Genomic DNA, 18,635 nt, shown 5'->3' on the forward strand with positions numbered 1-18,635 from the left:
GGGGGGGGGGATGATGACAGTTCAGGGGGCCCTCCACCATTTAATTATTTATTTTTTTGTTCATAGAAATTTAAAACAAAAAAAAAAATCGGAGCCCTGTCAATTACAAAATTAATCACACTGTATTTTCAAAGATTGTTTTTAGCAGTAAAAATGTAATGTTACCCCTCCCAGATCAAAAACCACACATCCATATTTGCCCTGATCCCCCCTATCTGCGTTAAATGGTTTGTTCCTGCTTGGAGCGCTTGAGAGTGACGCTGTTAGCAGCAGACAGTGGAAGACATGAACGATTGTAGCAGTTACTATGCTGCTAAGAAAAGTTATAAAATCAGGTTTAAAAAAAAACAGAGAAGGAGAGAGAGAAAAAGGCAGGAGTGTTAATTTATAACCCAGTTTTTCTCCAAGAGAGGTGAGTAGACTGTGAGATTATCAGACATTTAGCATAATCAGCTACAAACTACTGTTATCCTTCTTTTCAGTAGCATTTAATGAATTAAGGAAAAAAATGACCAACATATTCATGTATTGAACTTGTCCCTTGTGCCTTTTACCACGTCCCTCCTGACTTGTTCCCTCCTGAGTGAAATTAAAGCTGCAGTATGTCACTTTTATATAAATATTTTTTTCCACATATTTTTTTAAAACTGTCATTATGTTGTGACAGTATGGTATGAGAGGCAAACTGTGAAAAACAAACAAATCCAACAAAACCCTTTTTGTCAAGGGGCCCAAGATTCCTGGCAGCGCCCCTGTTCACAAATATTGCTGGAGTCACTTTTACACAAGGCCGCCACAAAACAGTTTCAGTTTCGTGGAACTGTGTGACATCAGGAGAGGATATGTGAAACATGGCTGTGCTGGTGTTGACTCAGCTGCTGAGTGTTGGAGTTAGTTTCATACCGCTAATTGAAAATAACCCTCGATACCAAAGGGGTTATACTGAGGAAGTTTGCTCATTTCTGAATGAAGCTGGGGTTACAGAAGAAGTTCTAGCAAGGATTCTGATACTTTTTTTTCTTTTGGTTATATTTTCTCATTTTCTATCAGTGATTTTTTTTTTTTTTTTGTGTGTGTGTTTAGGAAAACCCAAGATCTCAGCACGCAAGCTATAGTTGATACTCTCATTATTTGTCACTGAGAAGAAGATAGGGAAATCCAGGCTGGTCGTAATTAAACTGGGAAAATTAAGGTAGTAGACTAGAGGAGAGGGTGATTCCTAAACCTTGTTGTTTAGGTAATGCAAACATCCACAAATTTTCCAGCAGGAATTTTAATTTGACTCGGTCTTTTTTTTTTTTTTGAAAAAAGTTTGTTTTTCTCATCTCAACCTGCCACGTGAAAACATTAATTTAAAAGCTCTCTACTGCTGTAAAAAAAAAAAAAGAAAGAAAGAAAGAGCAGGAAGATGCAGCTTTAAAAACGGCTCAACATTCACCGCGTGATGCGTTCGTGTGTGACAGTGATGTCCTCTGACGGCCGAGCACAACTACATCCCCGAACGACCGAACCAAAGCTTTCCTGCGTATGAATTATAGATGGACCCGGTCGAGCTGCCCTGCTCTCCTCTGAATAAGTAAATACGCTTTGGGAAATACTGCGTGCCCCGGCGTGACACTGTCGGCGTGTGTGTGTGTGTGTGTGTGTGTGTGTGTGTGTGTGTGTGTGTGTGTGTGTGTGTGTGTGTGTGTGTGTGTGTGCGTGTGTGTGTGTGTGTGGAGTCTTTCGGTGAATGCGCTCCAGAGCAGGAGGCAGATAAAAAATGCAGGAAATAATGACAGGAGGGGTCATAGTCACCTTCCTTTTTCTAAACGGGGTGGAACGAAGAGGGAATAGAACAACTGCAGGACGACTTTGAGCGGCTGATATTTTACCCAGTGTCTGGGTTAAAGTGTGAGATGGGATGTGTCAATAAAATGCAGCGTCTTAAGATTGATGTAAAACTGATGTGAAGAGACTGAGTGCCATTTTGAGGAGCTGCAAAAACGCGGAAAAAACCTCACACAAAAAGATGTCAGGTCAAATATCTGATCAAATACACCCAGATGATCTGATCGGCTCAGAATTGTAAAATTTCTACAATCAGATAGAAGTAAACATATGCTTTAGAAAACAGATGAATCTCGAATTTGTTCCAAAAGTGTGCCCTCTAATAAAAAAAAGTAAAATTAAACATTATGAAAACTAAAAAGCAGCAGTTTTTTTTTCTGACTACTGTTAAGTTTAGACCTTCATCTTCAACTCTCTCATTCAGATTTAACACCTGTTAAAAGGGAAATTTTATTTTATGGGCTAAAGTTGTATGATTGTGTTGATCTTTGGTTTCTAAAGTTTTATGACTGAAATGAGAGACTATGATATGTCTTTAAATTATTCATATGATCTCTGAGGGTTGCCAGTCTGAACCCCCGCTTGGTCAATCTGAGTCATTGTGTTTCCTTGGCCAGGAAACCAACCTTGCCTGCTGGTGGAGGTCATACTGAAGAAAGCCAACTTGCATCTGTCAGTGTGACAGAAGTGTGCGGATATGTGTATGAATGACTGATGAAGAGCTTTGGAGTCCTCTGACTTGATAAAGTCCTGTACAAGTTCAGACCATTAACCATTTGAACCACTTTGAAGGTCGCCTGACGTCTGCAGCTACAAGTTTTAGATAAACAGAAGTCAGTTCTGTTGAGAAGCCGGTCTGTGCAGTTTGTCTTAGTATTGACTTTGTCTTGTCCGTTGGGTGCAAAATATATGTTTTGAACACTGTAAGTCAGCTGACATTCTGACTGAGTGCTTTCTGACACACTAGCTATGGTTCACCAATTGTCATGTGAATTTTGAGTCAACTTTTTTAAAATGCTGCAAAAAAGACAAAAGGAAAATGCAAATTAGAAGTTTCCATCTACTGGTTTGGAAGCAAATCAACCAGGATACGAAAAGCGTAATTCTGTCACGGCTGTAATAAACAAAGGATCACACGTCTCAGGGAAGTGGAGGGAAGTTTTCAGAAATGTGCTACTGGCCAAGTCGTACCTGATCTGCCGTGCCAACTGGTGTTGCTGATGTTACAAGTCGTGACATCGAAGTGAGGTAAACGTTCGCTACATTAGGACTTATTTGGCAAATGTGTTTTCACCTTCCCATAACTGTTTTATGGAAAAAAACCCCCACAAAAAACCCTCAAATCAGTGTAAAAATGTATTTGTGGAATTGAGAAAGTTATTTCAAACTTTGCTGTTTTTATCAATCTTTTCTAATGCGTCACTTCAAAATGTGCATACATGTTTTTGTAAACATGGCTCCTCTTTGATCTCATTTTATGCTAGATTTCTGTTAAACATATATATATATATATATATATATATATATATATATATATATGGAGAGAGAGAGAGAGAGTGAGAGAGACAGAGAGGGAGATTAACATATAATTAGATTAGATGAGCATTAATTTACCTCTATGTACTTTTTTTTTTATTTGTAATTTTTACATTCATATTTGTGGGGCTTCCAATGGAAATTAGCAAGATGATGAATCTGATATGAATCTGATATGACACATCTTTTCCATTATGCAGAGAGATTAGTGTGCTTCGCTGTATTTATAATGTACCTTGCTCTATACAAAGCAGTAAGTTATTCCATACATGTAACCTGATTTTGACTAATAGTTTTACACAAATCACATGTTTTTGTATCATTTTTAAGAGGCCAGGATCAAAGATCCATCTTTCCCGTCTCTGTAAAACCTTCTCTGCTTGTTGCTACTGACCAGGTCGGCCACTGGTGACTTTTTGCGGTTCTGTTTCTCCACCTCCACCTGCATCTTGGCCATGGGTTTGGCCATGGCCAGGGCTAACTTCGCCTCGGCCTGCAGCTTCTTCTGCCGACTCAAAAAGTCCATGTCCTCCAGGGACTCCGAGTCGTCCTCCGTGGTGTCCCGGTCCGAGTAGGAGGAGCTCTGCTTGGACTGCGAAGGAAAGCATGCGGAAATGCCAGGAGTGAGGGAAAGCAAAAGTGAAAGAGAAGGTGAACGGAAAATGAAAGAGTGTGTGGGAAAACATGAGAGCAAGACAGAGAGAGTGAGACTATAAAGAGAAAAGCTGAAATGTACGCATTCCTGTCATTTGACTGTGTGAAAATATGAGCTTGGATATAAAAATTATTTCTCAAGCTTCATCAGTTACGTGGGGCAAACAAAAAGTGAAGTGAAACCCATGTTTTACAGTCCTTCCAACCAATTCCCTGTTCTTTTATCTGATCTAGTTAATGAGCAACAAAGAATTTCAGCAAGAGTTACCATGAAGCAACCAGAGAGCCAGTCATAGCTCTGATTCATAGTAAATATCTTACCTATTTCACAGCTTTCATTCTCACTTGGTCTAAGTTTCTTTTCACACAATCTGGTCTTTGCTACTTTCATACTGTCAATGACACTTCAAATCAGTTTCCCTATTTTTGGAATCTGAAAAATAACACCAGAATACAACAGTTGTGAAAGTATTACACCTTCAACCTTTTCACAGCCATCAGTGGTGAGCACATTTTCCACTAATCCACTCTTGCACTAATAGCAGTAGCGTTTGCTAACTTAAAAAAAAAAAAAAAGAATTAATTCCCCTGAATTAATTTTTCCAGGTAAATTATAAAGCACTAAATAAAGTCTGATATGTATGTTGGCGTTTTGGTTAGACGTTCTTATTTCAAAATGGGTGTTTGCTGTTTTTCCCAATAACTTTATTTCAAACACAAGACACGAAGGAACAAAATGAAACATGAACATGAACAAGATATTAACAGAAATACAAAATATATATGAATTACAGAACATGTAAGTTATAAGGTCAAAATTAAATTGGTGCTTCGGTGTTGTAGTCTTTGAAAAGCAGATATAATTTCAATAGTTTTAGGATTTAAACTTGATTTAAAGGATGCTAGAATAGAGTCCTGTGGACAACTGATGTTAAAATCTGGAAATCAAGTCCTTGTTGCAGATGTTTGAAGGTGTGAATATGACATTTTATGTAAATTATACAAATGTTAGCAGCATAAAGTATCACTAAGATCACATTTTTCGACTAGAAACAGCCGTATTATTAGTGAATTTAATTTTTAAACATTTTGTGATGATAAAGTTTGTCACGTCCTTCCAGAATATTCTTTTATAACAACAATCCCAAAACAGACTCCTCACGTTCTCCGCTTGTGATGCGGCGCAGCAAACAACATTGATTCTGCACCCAGAATGCATCGCTGCAGAACGACAGAGCAAACAGTCTTAAATCTACTGATGTCCTCCCTTCCTTCTGACCCAAACTCTGCTGTGATCGATTAGGCAAAATCAAAAAGTGCAGACCTTACAGGTGGAAGTACAAATTTGACTCCTGTGAGGACAAATGACCATGTTGTTGCACATGTTGGGTCACTGAGACGTGATGGGTAGCAACACGGCTGAATTTGGAGCGTTAGCATTAGCTTCAGCTAATTACCATGTTGGTTGTAGTTTTAGCGCAACTAATGTTTATCATTAATGGAATAACGCTAGCACAACTAACTTCTTAGAAAGGAGTGCCCACCACTGAAAACCATGTATCGTTTTTCTTTAACTTTACAATTATGCAACACTTTTCATTCAATCTACCAAAAGACGATTTAAACACACTGATGTTTAGGGCGACAATATTACAATATGTGAAAATGCTTAAAGGCCAGGAGGACGTTTGCCTGGCGCTGTGTGCAGCCGTGCGTACCATGGGGGACAGCGGTGTGTCCAGGCTGGTCTCCGTCTTGCTGTCGTCCGCATCGCTGTCCTTGTCGCTGCCGCTGTCATTGACAAAACAGATCTGCAGGTTCATGCCGCTCTGCAGCCTGCAGGGGAACACAGAGAGGATAGACGCACAGAGAGCGACCCGTGAAACACAAACAACGTTTGATGAGTTCAGGCTAGTTCTGTGCCCCAGTAATAACAGCAGCATTCAGAGTGCTGAGGACATGAGAGAAAGAGACAAACAGAAGCTGCTCCTTTTACTGGACCAATAGTGCAGCCTGGTTACAATTAAACAGGGCTTGTGTTTTTAATCATCCCTCTTGTTGTCTCCAATGCAGATCGATTCAGGAGGCCCCCAGTAGGTCCGATACAATCCGCTCAGATCCAGAGGCGAGGCGGTGTGGGTGGGGAGGTGATGTTTGTGGCGTTTGTGTCGCGGAAGGGCAGGATATCATTAGGGTGCAGATCCGCCCCACTGCTGATCAATAATCTGCTTATTCATTGCAGTAATTACAAGCAGGGGCCGATTGATTACACGGCAAAGATCCATGCAGGTCCGCTTAAAACAGGACCCGAGTGGCTGACTGTTGTTTCAGAGGACAGCTTCAATTATCTAGACATATTTCTGGGCTCGAATATTTTTGCTATTTCTTCAAAGGCCAGACTAATGTGTCATTTACAGTACGGTCATGAGTTTCCTGTTTTTTGTCAACGCTAACAAACAGTTGCGAGAAATCCACATGATTCAAAGAGCAAGAAAAAAGCCGTGCACAGGAGAGTTTACTGGAGACTGGATTCCAGTAAGGCTCGGTGTCAGAGGTGGCAGCGCTGTGTGTGTGTGTGTGCATGTAGGTGTGTTCAAGGAAGTGAGAACCACAAAGGCCGATCAGACTTACTCACGCCGACACGCTCTGCTTTATGTCGGCTCACTGATCTGTGACGACAAATCTGAACTTTTAGAGTCAACCTTTGATTTGATTCTGCTCCTGAAAGTCACGACTGCCAAACCAGAGCCAGTGTGGTTTCCAATAATTAATCACATGGCTGCTGAGCAGAGTAAAACCTCAGAGGTCTCACCGTGAGGACAGGCTGGGTTTGCCGCTCTTGCTGCAGCTCGTGTAGATGCCCGGGCCATCGTCGAAGAAACTGCCCAGGGCCAACTTCTGCCTGATTGACTCCCTCTCATTCTTCTGGGCCTGCAAGAGAACAAAATGCATAATTTAAGGTAATTGATTTGATGAATGGTAAGAGCAGAAACTTCAAAAAGAGACAGAGTTCAGGAATCATCCTCAGTACTTTAAAATCTGTTCCAGCTCCATGCCCACACTGTTATCCTAAGTTCTTTCTTCCAGAACAAATCACTTCTATGAGCACATTGATTACAGCACCCTTGTCTTAATTCGCAGTAAGGGGTCCAATGTAAAAGTGATACAAAGTGTGGAGTCAGCTGAAGAAATAAAAAAGCAGAGAATGTGTATTTTATTCCTTCAGTTGACCACCAGGTGGGGCTGTTGTTTTACTAAACTGTGATGAAAAAACGAGCTTCCCACATGATTAGATCCACATATGAGAGCAAAAGCATTTCATGTCTTCATTAAAGCCTCAAAAATCCCAGAACTTCAAAATTAACACGAACTTTGCTGTCTTGTCAAAAACAATCTTGAGTCCTCATCATTAATCTTCCCCATGGCCGGAAAGGCCGTGGTTTTGTGTTTAGCATCATGGTTCTTTAGTCTTAAACAGATGGAAGAAGAGCATGAGTAAGCAAACTAGCATTAAGGTTGAGCAAACAAACAAACAAACTCCTGTTTCAAGCAAACTTGAAGAAATAAATATCTACCTGATGTGAAGGAATGAGAGTAACATGGGCTTAGTGTACAATCAGATTGTTTACTTTCATGGGTTTGTCAATCTTTTTTATTTTCTGGTTCTATTTATTAAGGTGCACATTAAATGTTGGCATTAGAAGTCGATGTACATTTCTCTGTTTTTTTATTTTAGTTGATCTAAAGCCAAGATGGCGCTGCATTGCACAACCGGCCGTCTGTCCCGCCTGCTTGGATTATTATTTGCTGCTGCCAAGATGTGTCCCTTCTGTGTGTGTGTGTGTGGGGGGGTGTGTGAGCGGTGCAGATCATTCAGCAATCTCTGCATGAAACAAACGTGAAGCAGACGCTGAACGTGTACGACGATGTTTGTACTTTTAAAATGAAGAAGCTTCTCCAGAACAAACCAAATATACTGTTTGGTCTCAAGTCTTTCTAATGAGCTGTAACAGGAAGTGACACAAGTTTTGTATGGAGCACATGGCAACACAGTGCTGACCCTACCCCACTGGTTTCTGAGCATGCTGCCAGTTGGATAGTAGAAGGAAAGCTCCCATCTTTAAGCCCTTATTTACCAAACAAAAAGCAGCAGGTGCGTAGTTATGGTGTGAAAACTTAAGGAGAATGTAAACCGTTTTTGAAAAGCTGTGAGCGGCGCGGGCGTGTCTGTTTGAGAATCTCAAACCAACCCACGCCTCACCCAGGACTTGTGTTCGTCTGATATGCTGTCACCATAGTGACAAAGATTACAAACTGTTCCTTATATCTTTTCCTCACCTTCCAGTTCTTTATGATTCAATCACATCTGTTGTCTCAGCAACTGACTCATCATCACGCCCGGTTTCCCCCCCGTATCCCACCTCACTCCACCAGCCTCCGGCCACATCAGACCGTCATCCTGCTTGTTGCTCATCAAGTGGTTTATCACACCTTTTTCCTTTCTCCCGCTCCATCCCTCAGCTCCTTCCTTCCCTCCATCCTCTCCGCCCTCATTGTTTATACCTCTCCTGACAAATGAACGCAGGCGTTGTCAGACAGTTCCATCTCCAAGGACAAAATTATCATAATCCCACTCCACACTAGAGTCGAAAACACACTCTTGGCACATACACGGCGCTGGATCGAAGAGCAGACCTGACTGCTGCTGCTCCTTTGTGTTTCCGTATAAAAGATTGCCCGGCTAATGAAGACGAACATCCTCGAAGGTTACCAGTGGTTTGCCTCAGAGGCCCAACAAAGGCCTGCGTGGTAAAGCGGAGGTCAAACACTTCTCTACACAGGAATAACTCAAACCGACAACTGGAAAGCCAACAGTGTCCGCGCTGGACAGCGGCTTCGAGCAAAGCTGAAATCTGGAAGAGAAACATTGGCTCTGTTTTCCTTGGTTTTCTGTTACGTTCATAAATGAGGGTAGAGAAAAGACTAAAATGAAGCCTGGCTTGATTAAAACCTTACAGACAAACCTTTACAGTTAGAGGTTTGGCATGAAATAAAAAAAGTAGTTTAAACTAGGGATTCAGTATAAATATGAAAATTTATACTGATACGAATAATGGATATTAATATTGCTATTGTTGCCGATAACTGATATTCATCCATGTTGTGGTCATGCCAGCATTATACATTGACCGCCCTGCTGACATTGTTTCACAGTTAAATACCCCACAACCCTTCACTGTCACATGATCAATCCTGCTCCCGTCCCCTTCAGAAACACAAATGGCAACAAATACATTTTAAATAATGTTCTCCGAGTTTGACTTTGGTTTTAAATGAAAAGAGTCAGAAAGAATTTAACACTTTTCACAAAAAAAAAAAAAAAAGATTTCCAGTTGCTTGGGAAATTCCTGGGATCCATTATATTTATATTTTCAAGATGCATGTGGTGGGAGACAAGAATGCGGGAAAGAATGAGTGACAACCCCAAACGCCTCCCTCAGCCTCCCGGCCTCTGGCACCACAGCCATCCAAATTAGATCAGGAGGAACAAAAGTGGGCTAATTTGTGTTTTTCCTCAAGTTCACGAAGCAATTTCCTCTGCTGACAAAGCCTCGTTGACAAAGACAGTTCCCCCTCCCCTCCAACATCCAGCCACAGGCCCGGAGGTTGATCCAGGCTTGGCTCTGGATGACACGGTGCTCGATTTAAGGCCGTCGAATCTTCTCTCAAAATCTTTATTGAAAATGTGGGATGAATTAAAACATCTGTGTCCTTCCCCAAAAAAGAAGACCAGTCTCCTTCAGTGCACAAAAACTATTGGATACACAATCCTTGATCATCAGGTTATTAACTGAGTAAAAGAGTGAGTTTTTACTCACTCTTTTACTCAAGAGTGAGTAAAAATTTCTCACTCTTGCAATTTTTTTCTTACAATTTCCAAATTTTTCATTGACACATTTTCATTTGACTTCTTTTTATATTTTTCATAACATTCCTTACAAAATTCCTACAAAATTCCTGGTTCCTGCACAATGGGGGCTTTTCAGCAGCTGAGATCTAACTCCTAGGCTCAGGACAAGAGCCCACTGTTAACACACAATCACACACACACACACAGAACAAACACCAGGTTATTTAAGCTCACAAATGACTTATAAAGTGTAAAAAGAAGTGCCGTGTTCTATTCTTTAACAGAGTGGAGCCCACAAAACCTTTCCTATAATGTATTAGTTTTCCAAAAAGCTGTACAAAAACCTGTGCTGCTTTTAGTCAAAACTTGTCAGCCATTTAAAAGGCAAATATAAAACTAAACAGCACTGTAGAATTGTTAGGCACAGACAAAAATGAGGCTAAACGTAATTTTACACAAGCAGAACGTCATCAGATGAGAAATACAACGGGGAATATTCAACATCTGTTAAAGATTTAATGAGACCCAAACTGTAGGAAGCCCAAGTAAACATTTTATTTTAATCACGTTAGGTGGCCATGTTGGATTTGAAATCAAGAAACACAAACAAAATGCCTGACTTGGGATTTTGACATCAAGGGCTCTTTCTGTTTATTTTGCATAAAATTTAAGAGAAAAATTTGCAGCACTGTTTCCTTTTTGGTCTTTATAAGTAAAAAAGACAAAAAGTACAAGTCTTGCTGAATTATTTTTATAAAAATGACTTTAACATGGTGTTATTTCATAGCCTTAGTTTTTACTGAAATGGTATTTTTTCAAAAAAGTTTGAGAATCAGTGATTGACAGAATTTACTATGCCGAATGTTCGCTTGTATTTGTGTTGGCATGGAGTTGCAAATAAAAGCAATCGTAGAAATGCCTTGCTCACATGTTTCTCCAGCTGGAACAGAAAGATGTTGCAGAGATCTCAGCGTTACAGATTGGAGGTCACAATCTCTTTAGTTTGAGTCTTTTGACTGTGTGGGAACATTCCTCTAAGTTCTACAGATGTTTCCAAGGGGCTGCATTTGAAGAAATACGCCTTCATGGAAATATCATCCGAGGCCACAAGAAAAGAAAATCTCACAATCTGCGAGATGCTTAGAAACGCTGATAAAAACAGGAGGAGCCTGCAGCAGGTGTGGTTCGGTTCAGCCTTGAACACATTCAAGGTGTCAACGCAAACATTTCAAAACAGCAAACTGTGAAAAACGTAATGAATAATTCAACTAGTTTTCTCCCTTACAGTATTTTTTTAAAAGGGCAATTGCCAAACGCTAGTCATAAAACAATACACACTTAAAGTGGAGACGCCAGCATTTCTGTTCTGCCTATCTCTGTGTGTGTGTGTGTGTGTGTGTGCGTGTGTGTGTGTGTGTGTGCGTCTCCCTACTCTTGTTATCTGAGACCTGTCTTTCTAGGCTGCACAACATTCCATCCCAGATAAGGGACCCAACCTTTGGCCCCCTCTTCCAGTTCAGCTGCAGGTCAGTGCAAGACTGCTCCTGTCACTCAGCTTGAAAAAGAACAACTCCCTGAATGGTGGCGTGGGGCGCCAGGGGTAGAGATGGTAGCAGAAAAGAAGCTTGAACCGGGTCTAGACATGACAATGGGTCTGTGAGTCACATGTGGGGTTTCTGTCCATGAGACGGTTCAGGGGAAAGACTGAGCAAAGGAATGTTGGTTTGTTTCTCCAAAGAAAAGGGGAGATTAAGGAATAAAAACCTGATTACTCATAGGGTTGTGTCATACTGCTGGACCAAATATGCAAACTCTTTGATGCCCATATTTTAGTCTTGGCTGCACTACTCCTGATATGTTTTAATAATTTTGTCAAATATCCAGTGACTGTCAGCAATAGCAGGCGAGTCCATCTCCAGTCTGCAACTGTCAGCACTCAGGGCTTGATGACATGATCCGACATGTCATCAAGTTCTTGTGCTAATCTATAAGATTCCAACCAAAAACATTTCATACTGTGCCAGCAGGTGGCGATAGTGACATCATCATCAACAACAACAACAACAACAACAACAACGACAACAACAACAACAACAACGTCCAAAACGAAGCGATCTCGGGGATGTTTTTGAGCCTGACTTCTGCTTCCCATTTTGCTTTCAACCACAAACTTTTTCAGCTTGCAATCAGAGTCGGGACAAAGCCAAATACGAAGGAAAACAAATGTGTGAAGGTGACCTCTGCATCACTATTTCTAAAAATCTTTGTATAATCAGTAAACACTCCTAAGGAACAAAGCGAGGATTTACAAAGCTCAGTTTTTCCCCCATCAAAACAGCATGTATGTGGGCAAGAAGCACAAGCACAGCAGAAAATCTCATTTTGGTAAAATACAAAACACAACAAACCATTAAAGAACAACAATGCTTTCCCTGTGGTTCAAAGTCCTTAGGAATAGATGAAATAAAACAAATTAGCTCATATTACTCATTTTTGTTTTAAAACTTCCTGTCAACTCAATAAAAATTTTCCTTTTTACTCAAGATTATCTTCCTATGAGAATCTAAAACGTGCATAATGCAGTGGGAGTTAATAGGTTCAAATTTCTCTTAGCTGGAAGCAAACATTTTTGGCGGCTTGCAATCAATGTGAGGTTGTTAGTGCGATTTGTCCAATTGGATAAAATTATTATATTAAACTACGGTCCTGATTTGGGACTTTTTCGACTGATGTTGATCAATATCCCAGAGGAGACCTGAACTCCTGATTTTCTGTTCAGTCACTACAGCAACGTTCAATGTTAGTTAATTAGCATGTAGCCAATTAGCACACAAATAAACAGAGTAATGCTCTGGCTATGTTCAAACCACGCCGCCATACTTCTTTGTCATTAAAGGAATTAAATAAAATAAGTGAAATTCACAAGCATTACTGAAGCAGAAGGAGATTTGGGAGACCGTGTGTTTCTTTAAAGGAAATTCCAGAAACATCCAGTGATAATGTTCATGTTTTATTGTGTGATGTAAATGTGTCTTCAAAGTTACACTAAGACCAAACACAATTCTCCTAAATAAAATAAAAACTAAGCTTCTAGGAGTAGCTTCTAGAAATGTCAAGAATGTTGTTTGAAATTTGTTCCTTCCTGTTAAATAAATCCTAATCCTTTCAGTTATTGATGAACATCTGATTCATTGAACACGATACAAAGCAAACCTGTTCCTTTACCTCCTTGTAGTCGTCACTGAGGTAGATGACGGACGCTTGACTGATGGCATCGTCTCCACCGTCCATTTTATCCAGCGCCTTCCTCACCTCATCCCTTCTTTCCTTCCTTCCTTCTCTTGTGCTTCCCTCCCCAAACACAGGCTGGATTTCTTCAGACCGGCTCCAGATTTTCAGTCCAGTAGATGTGCTACCAGAAACCCACAAGATTCAAAACCGAAGCCAGAAACTTTTCTCCTCTCCCCGATGCCTTCTCCTCTGACATGTTGTTCCTCTTTTCTCTCCACTCAACCTTTTCCCGCAGGACCGGGAAGGCGAAGGTAAGGCCCTGCTGGACCCTCCCTACCTTCCACCCTCTGCTCGGGGTCTGGCCTCTCACAGTCCAGGGACAGACAGAGAGGAGGAGAAACTCACACACTGGTGGGGTTTTCTCTCTCTCTCTCTCCCTGACGGGGGGACAGCAGCTGACACTTGAGCGATGGGCTCTAGATAGAAACCGTGTTTATAAGTGCATGTATAAACACGTGTCTCTGAGACATGAGCCTCTTGCTATCTGAGCCAATCCGCACTCATAAGACTTGTATCCATAAGAGCAAGTAAGCCTCCATGTTTGAGGGAAAATGAATGCAAAATTGTGTGAACATGCAACAGAGAGGATAGTGTGCTCCCTTCCTGCCAAGGTAAAAATAGAGCCTCGTCTGGACTCCAAAGCCAACAGCCCCACAGCTCCGGCCAGCTAAATAAACCCTGACTGAGCACAATGGACCATTAGTCTGGCACACACACACACGCACACTCTTTCTCTTTCTCCCTCACACACAAGGGGATTGCTTGTGCTCTGTATCAGAGATATATTCCCAGTCTGAGCTCTCCATGGTGTGTGCTGACCTCATCTTTGCAAAAAATGTGAGCGACCTGTGACTCACGTATTCGCCGCAGCCGCCCAGACGGAAAAGGAAAACATATGGCTGCAGATTCAGAAATCACACTATGTCAACAGGTTACACTGACAAAAAAAAAACATGGGAGGCAGGATAAGGAAGCGGGAAACTATAATTGAGGGGAAGTAAAAGTAAGAGGAGTAATCCACATTCAGTTAAACAGGGTATGTAAATGTTTAATGTGTCCTAATTAGCCTGAGAATTAGCTCTGTTCTGCAATTTAATTACTTTTATTATGTGGGATTGTAAAATAAATTTTTAAACAGCAGCTTACAAACCTTTTTGTTAACCAATAAACTTAATCAATCCTAACAGAGTCGTCTGTACTGAGTGGAAATGCATCCAGAGATAAGAGCTGACCGATTTTCTCTTTACCACTTCTGATCAGTAATAGGGAATTCAAATCCTGAAAAATCACATTCTTTCCTGGAAACTGAATGCATCAAAACTCACACCAGATCTCACACTGGCTGCAGACCAGAAAACTTTCAGCTCGTCTTGCTCTGACTATTGATGTACCTGTGGCAAACTAAAAAAAAAATCAGGTATGGAAAAAGAAACGCCAGTCTCAGAACCTTAATTTCTCAAGTTTCTGGAGATTTTATGTTTTTAACTTAATTAGAAAGAGGTAAACTGACATGAAACCAAGTTCATCAGATAAAAGGAAGGTGGACCTTTCAACCTGTGTCTGTTATGAATCATCCTGGTTTGCAAATGTTAGCAGAGTTATGGTAGGAGTTTACAATCTCAAGGGAAAACATCTGCAGTACTCCACATGCAAAAGATGGTAAAATTTCAGCTGTAAATTATTCTATCTTTGTTTTAAAATTTCAGTAAAAGTCTGGCTTCCTGGAATCGCTGTCTGAATTAGAGTGACGACACTGCTGGTTATGATATAGCTACTTCATAACAGCTTACTGCTGCAGGGCTGGAAAACAATATTTTGAATGCTTTTATTTATCAAGAGTTTGCTAGAATTGATATCAGAAGGACAGACTTTAAAAAAATCAAGATTGGAAATAGTTCAGAAAACTCACATCAGTGCTTCTCCATTCCAGTCAGTCCGCTCAAACAAAACGCACAAAGTAACCGAGTTTAATCACATTTTCCACATCCAACTGCTACGCTTTCATTTATAGTGAATCATACAAAAAAGTAGCGTCTCTCATGGGTCTCTCATAGAGATCTTGGATAAGAAATGAACCGGAGAGAAAAGACAAAAAGTGGGGCAAAAGGAGGGATGAGAAGACAGAGAAAAGAATGAAAAAAGCTGCCACTGAAATAGACAAACATGACTCACTTTAGTAGTTTTCTTTCCGAGACAGAATGGATGACTAATATTTGAGAAAGGAGGACGCAAAACATAACAAACCTGGGGAATTTGCCTGGAAATGTCAAGAAAAAAATCAAAGAACAAAAATGTGAGTTTAAGTGACAAACAGAATTATTTTTTTTTGAATTGATGTAATTAAATGCTGACTTCCTGGAATAAAAGGTAGAATCTGGTTAAAAGTCTCCCTGCTGTCTGAATTTACCCCAGAAAACTGACGAACCAGACGACACACAAACACACACCCATGAAATCAGTATTTTCTGCGAGAGGGGCTGCCTGGGCGGGGCAGAATCATCCTCACCCGATGTTCTGCTTCACTACTGAGGCTGACTTCATGGTAAAGATGAAATCACCACTGATACAAAGGAGGCTGGAAAGGAAGAAGTTCTCCACGTACACGCGTCAGCGGGGCGTGACGGGAATCTTCAAGCAGATACCGACCGGACGCGAGTCTCATCAGGACCGCAGGTCAAGGCCGCTTTTCCATGATGGCCTGACTGCTGGGTCAGCTGAGAGAGAGGGAGAATCAAAGTAAGTTTGCGCACAGAACGCCTTATTGTTCCAAGTGAACAGAGGGCGACTGTGGGAGACGGTTCCTGGCACCTCCTGTAAGCCTCCGATTCAAGGCTGGTGGCGTTTTTAGTGCGCCTTTGTGTTCGTCTGCAGCTATATTTGTGAGAACGAGCTTCGCTTCCAGAATGAGGATATTTTGGTTTTCATTTCTGACACATTTTCTAAGGCATAGCTGAAGGTTAGAAGTACCAGTGGGAGGATACACGTCAAATCAGACCAGACCCGTCCCTCTGTTTTTGCAGCAGAGACTCTTGAATGCTTCTTCTTCGTTCAGCAGGAGAAGGGGGAGAGCTGGCGCTGCTGTCCAAGCAGTCTGGCAAGAATTTCTCCATGGTGATGCTTCGTGTTTCAAACAAATTGAGCTGTGAAAGGAGCACAGGGTGGCCCGTCGGGAAGGCCTGCAGCTCCCACAGAGGCCCACGTTTGAAGGGGTCTCCTGCAAATTATGTAATATTAGCCCAAAGGAGAAATGTTGAATGGTAAAACAATGACCTTCATCACACTGCACTAAAATAAGAAACAGCTATGGACATTTAAGAAAGCAATGCTTTCCAGGCTTGAGTATGTAAATAGGACATGTAGGTGAAGAGTGAAATATAAAAAGTGTAAAGAAATGTGAGCATTTATTGTTTGAATTTGTTGAGTTTAGGAGAATTTCTAATGCCAGTGAAAAAATGAACAGAACTATATCAAATATTTCAGGTTAGATTCATGCTGACAGAATCCACCTCTAATGAATAGACTTTTCTTTGCTTTGCTGCAGACAACGTCTACAGGCGCCGCCATGTTGAAATTCTGACTTTTTAACTGGAATGTTGTTACCTTGAGTCTGATGTCAAATCCATGTTTCTAATTATGACTTCCCAGGTAAATGAAATGCAGCATGAGCTGATTGAAGAAAGACTAATCTGGACCCTAAATCACAGGCTGGGATGGAGTCAAAAGGCAATAATACTCTTACTTACAAACGGCTTTAAAAATAACATGCAGTTTGTTGGTGAGGATGTCAATTCCAAGCTACCTGAGCTAACCAGCTAGCATCACCTTGTATAGACTCCAATTGTTACTCTACGAAGAGTACAACCGCAAAAAGAAATTTGATGCAACAAGAACTTAAAAACTTTACATTTAATGGCTGTTTATTCTATATTTACTTGCAAGCATAAATAAATGCTACAGACAACACGATAGTAGTAACAATATTAATGTTTTATTTTTGCTGCATTGGGAATAATTCTTGCTTTGCTCTTTTAAGTAAAACTCTAAATCAATCAACTTAGACTAGAAATTATTAATCTCACAGTGAAATAGGGCTCAAGACCATCTTTAGAGCAACATTCTATGTAAAGTCACCCAAGCTAAGATATATAACAAACAATAAACGTGGTCTGTTCTTCAAATGTGATCTTCCAGTAGAACATCCTGCATCTTCTGCTACTCTTAGTTTGTTATTCGTCAGGCTAAACCTCATATAGACTTACACTGGAAAACTCTCTCAGCCCTACCCATCACACTGTATGAGCTTGTCAACATAAACAAAACGTAACAACAGAGAAAGACCCAAAGCCATGCATGATTCAGCGTTCCCTCAGAGTGCCTACAGACTCAGCGTGCTGCCAGGACCGCACCAGTCTGTGAGGACACACTGTGGCCTAATGCATAAATCTCTCCATCAGCGTTCACACCCCTGGCGCTGCTGCAGCTGTTGACAGTAATACAGCTCTGTGAGGCTCTGAGATTTTTTTCCACCAGAGTGAGAGAACGAGATTATAAACCAAGATGTCAGACGCCATAGCAACCTACTTTTTTTTTTACCCACTTAAATGCTTAATTAAGTGAAGTAGATCTGTTATTTTCGTGTTCTGATGATGAATTTCTTTCTTTCTATAACTTTTTTTAGGCTCTGGTGGCAAGAGTTTAGATTTATGGCCCAAACCATAAATCTGACCGAAATTCAAGCAGGGTCTGAAGCAGTGCAGATCGGACCAATCACACATCCCAAGAAGAGTTGCACCTGTGGTTACAAAAAGTGACAAAATGGAGCTGTAAGATGTTAAACAAAAGCTAAAAACGAGAGACGTCACACTGCTTAAATACATGGTGGTCTACAAATAAAAGCAGTAAAACCAATTATAATAATATGTTGGGTTTCCTTTGGGCTCGGGCTTATAATTAAAGTTAGTCGGGCCACATTGGGCTCTGGACACAATGTCTACGGGCGTGGGCGGATTTTTTAAGCCAGATCTAAACTCTACTAGGCCAATGCTGAACAATGAATTAACAGGAAGCAGGGAGGAGAGAGACGGGAAGCAGGAAATGGCCTGAGATCGGAAGTCGAACCCAGGACGACTGCATCGAGAACTACAGCCTCTACCAACTGAGCCACCCAATCACCCAATTTCTACTTATTCTTCAGCAGCAAAATCAATGGATAATTTTAAGAAACTATGAGTCAGACCTATGCTTCAGCGGCCTTCCAAAACTGTCGCATAACCACTAACTCTTTCAGACACCAAGAGCCTTAAAACACTGTGAGCTGTCTGTAGAAACAGGGGAATATTCTGTGTTACTTCGCCTTTTCTTTGCTCTTTTCTTCACAGCATCAAAAGCTATAGAGAAACGAATGTAGAACCAC

At 40.9% G+C, this 18,635-nt stretch overlaps 1 protein-coding gene and 1 long non-coding RNA gene across 7 annotated transcripts in view; one reads left to right on the top strand and one right to left on the bottom strand.

Moving 5' to 3' along the window:
* The window catches only part of schip1 (schwannomin interacting protein 1), a 269,246-nt gene that overhangs the window by 5,824 nt on the left and 244,787 nt on the right, over positions 1-18,635 (bottom strand). For 4 of the 6 annotated variants that reach the window (XM_008425832.2, XM_008425829.2, XM_008425828.2 and 1 more), the window contains 3 exons: positions 6,833-6,951; positions 5,739-5,856; positions 3,761-3,958 (listed from right to left, as the gene is read on the bottom strand). In XM_008425832.2, coding sequence (XP_008424054.1) covers positions 3,761-3,958; positions 5,739-5,856; positions 6,833-6,951 — 435 coding nt within the window. Of the gene's footprint in view, positions 1-3,760; positions 3,959-5,738; positions 5,857-6,832; positions 6,952-13,156; positions 13,451-18,635 lie in introns of those variants that run through there. The other 2 variants (XM_008425830.2, XM_017308280.1) reach the window with 2 other exon arrangements.
* LOC108166831 (uncharacterized) lies at positions 13,631-18,130 on the top strand. Its single transcript, XR_001777235.1, has 2 exons — positions 13,631-15,958; positions 17,901-18,130. It is a non-coding gene; the product is annotated as an uncharacterized LOC108166831 (long non-coding RNA).

Source organism: Poecilia reticulata, linkage group LG13 (assembly GCF_000633615.1).
Source record: "Poecilia reticulata strain Guanapo linkage group LG13, Guppy_female_1.0+MT, whole genome shotgun sequence".
NCBI lineage: Eukaryota > Metazoa > Chordata > Actinopteri > Cyprinodontiformes > Poeciliidae > Poecilia > Poecilia reticulata.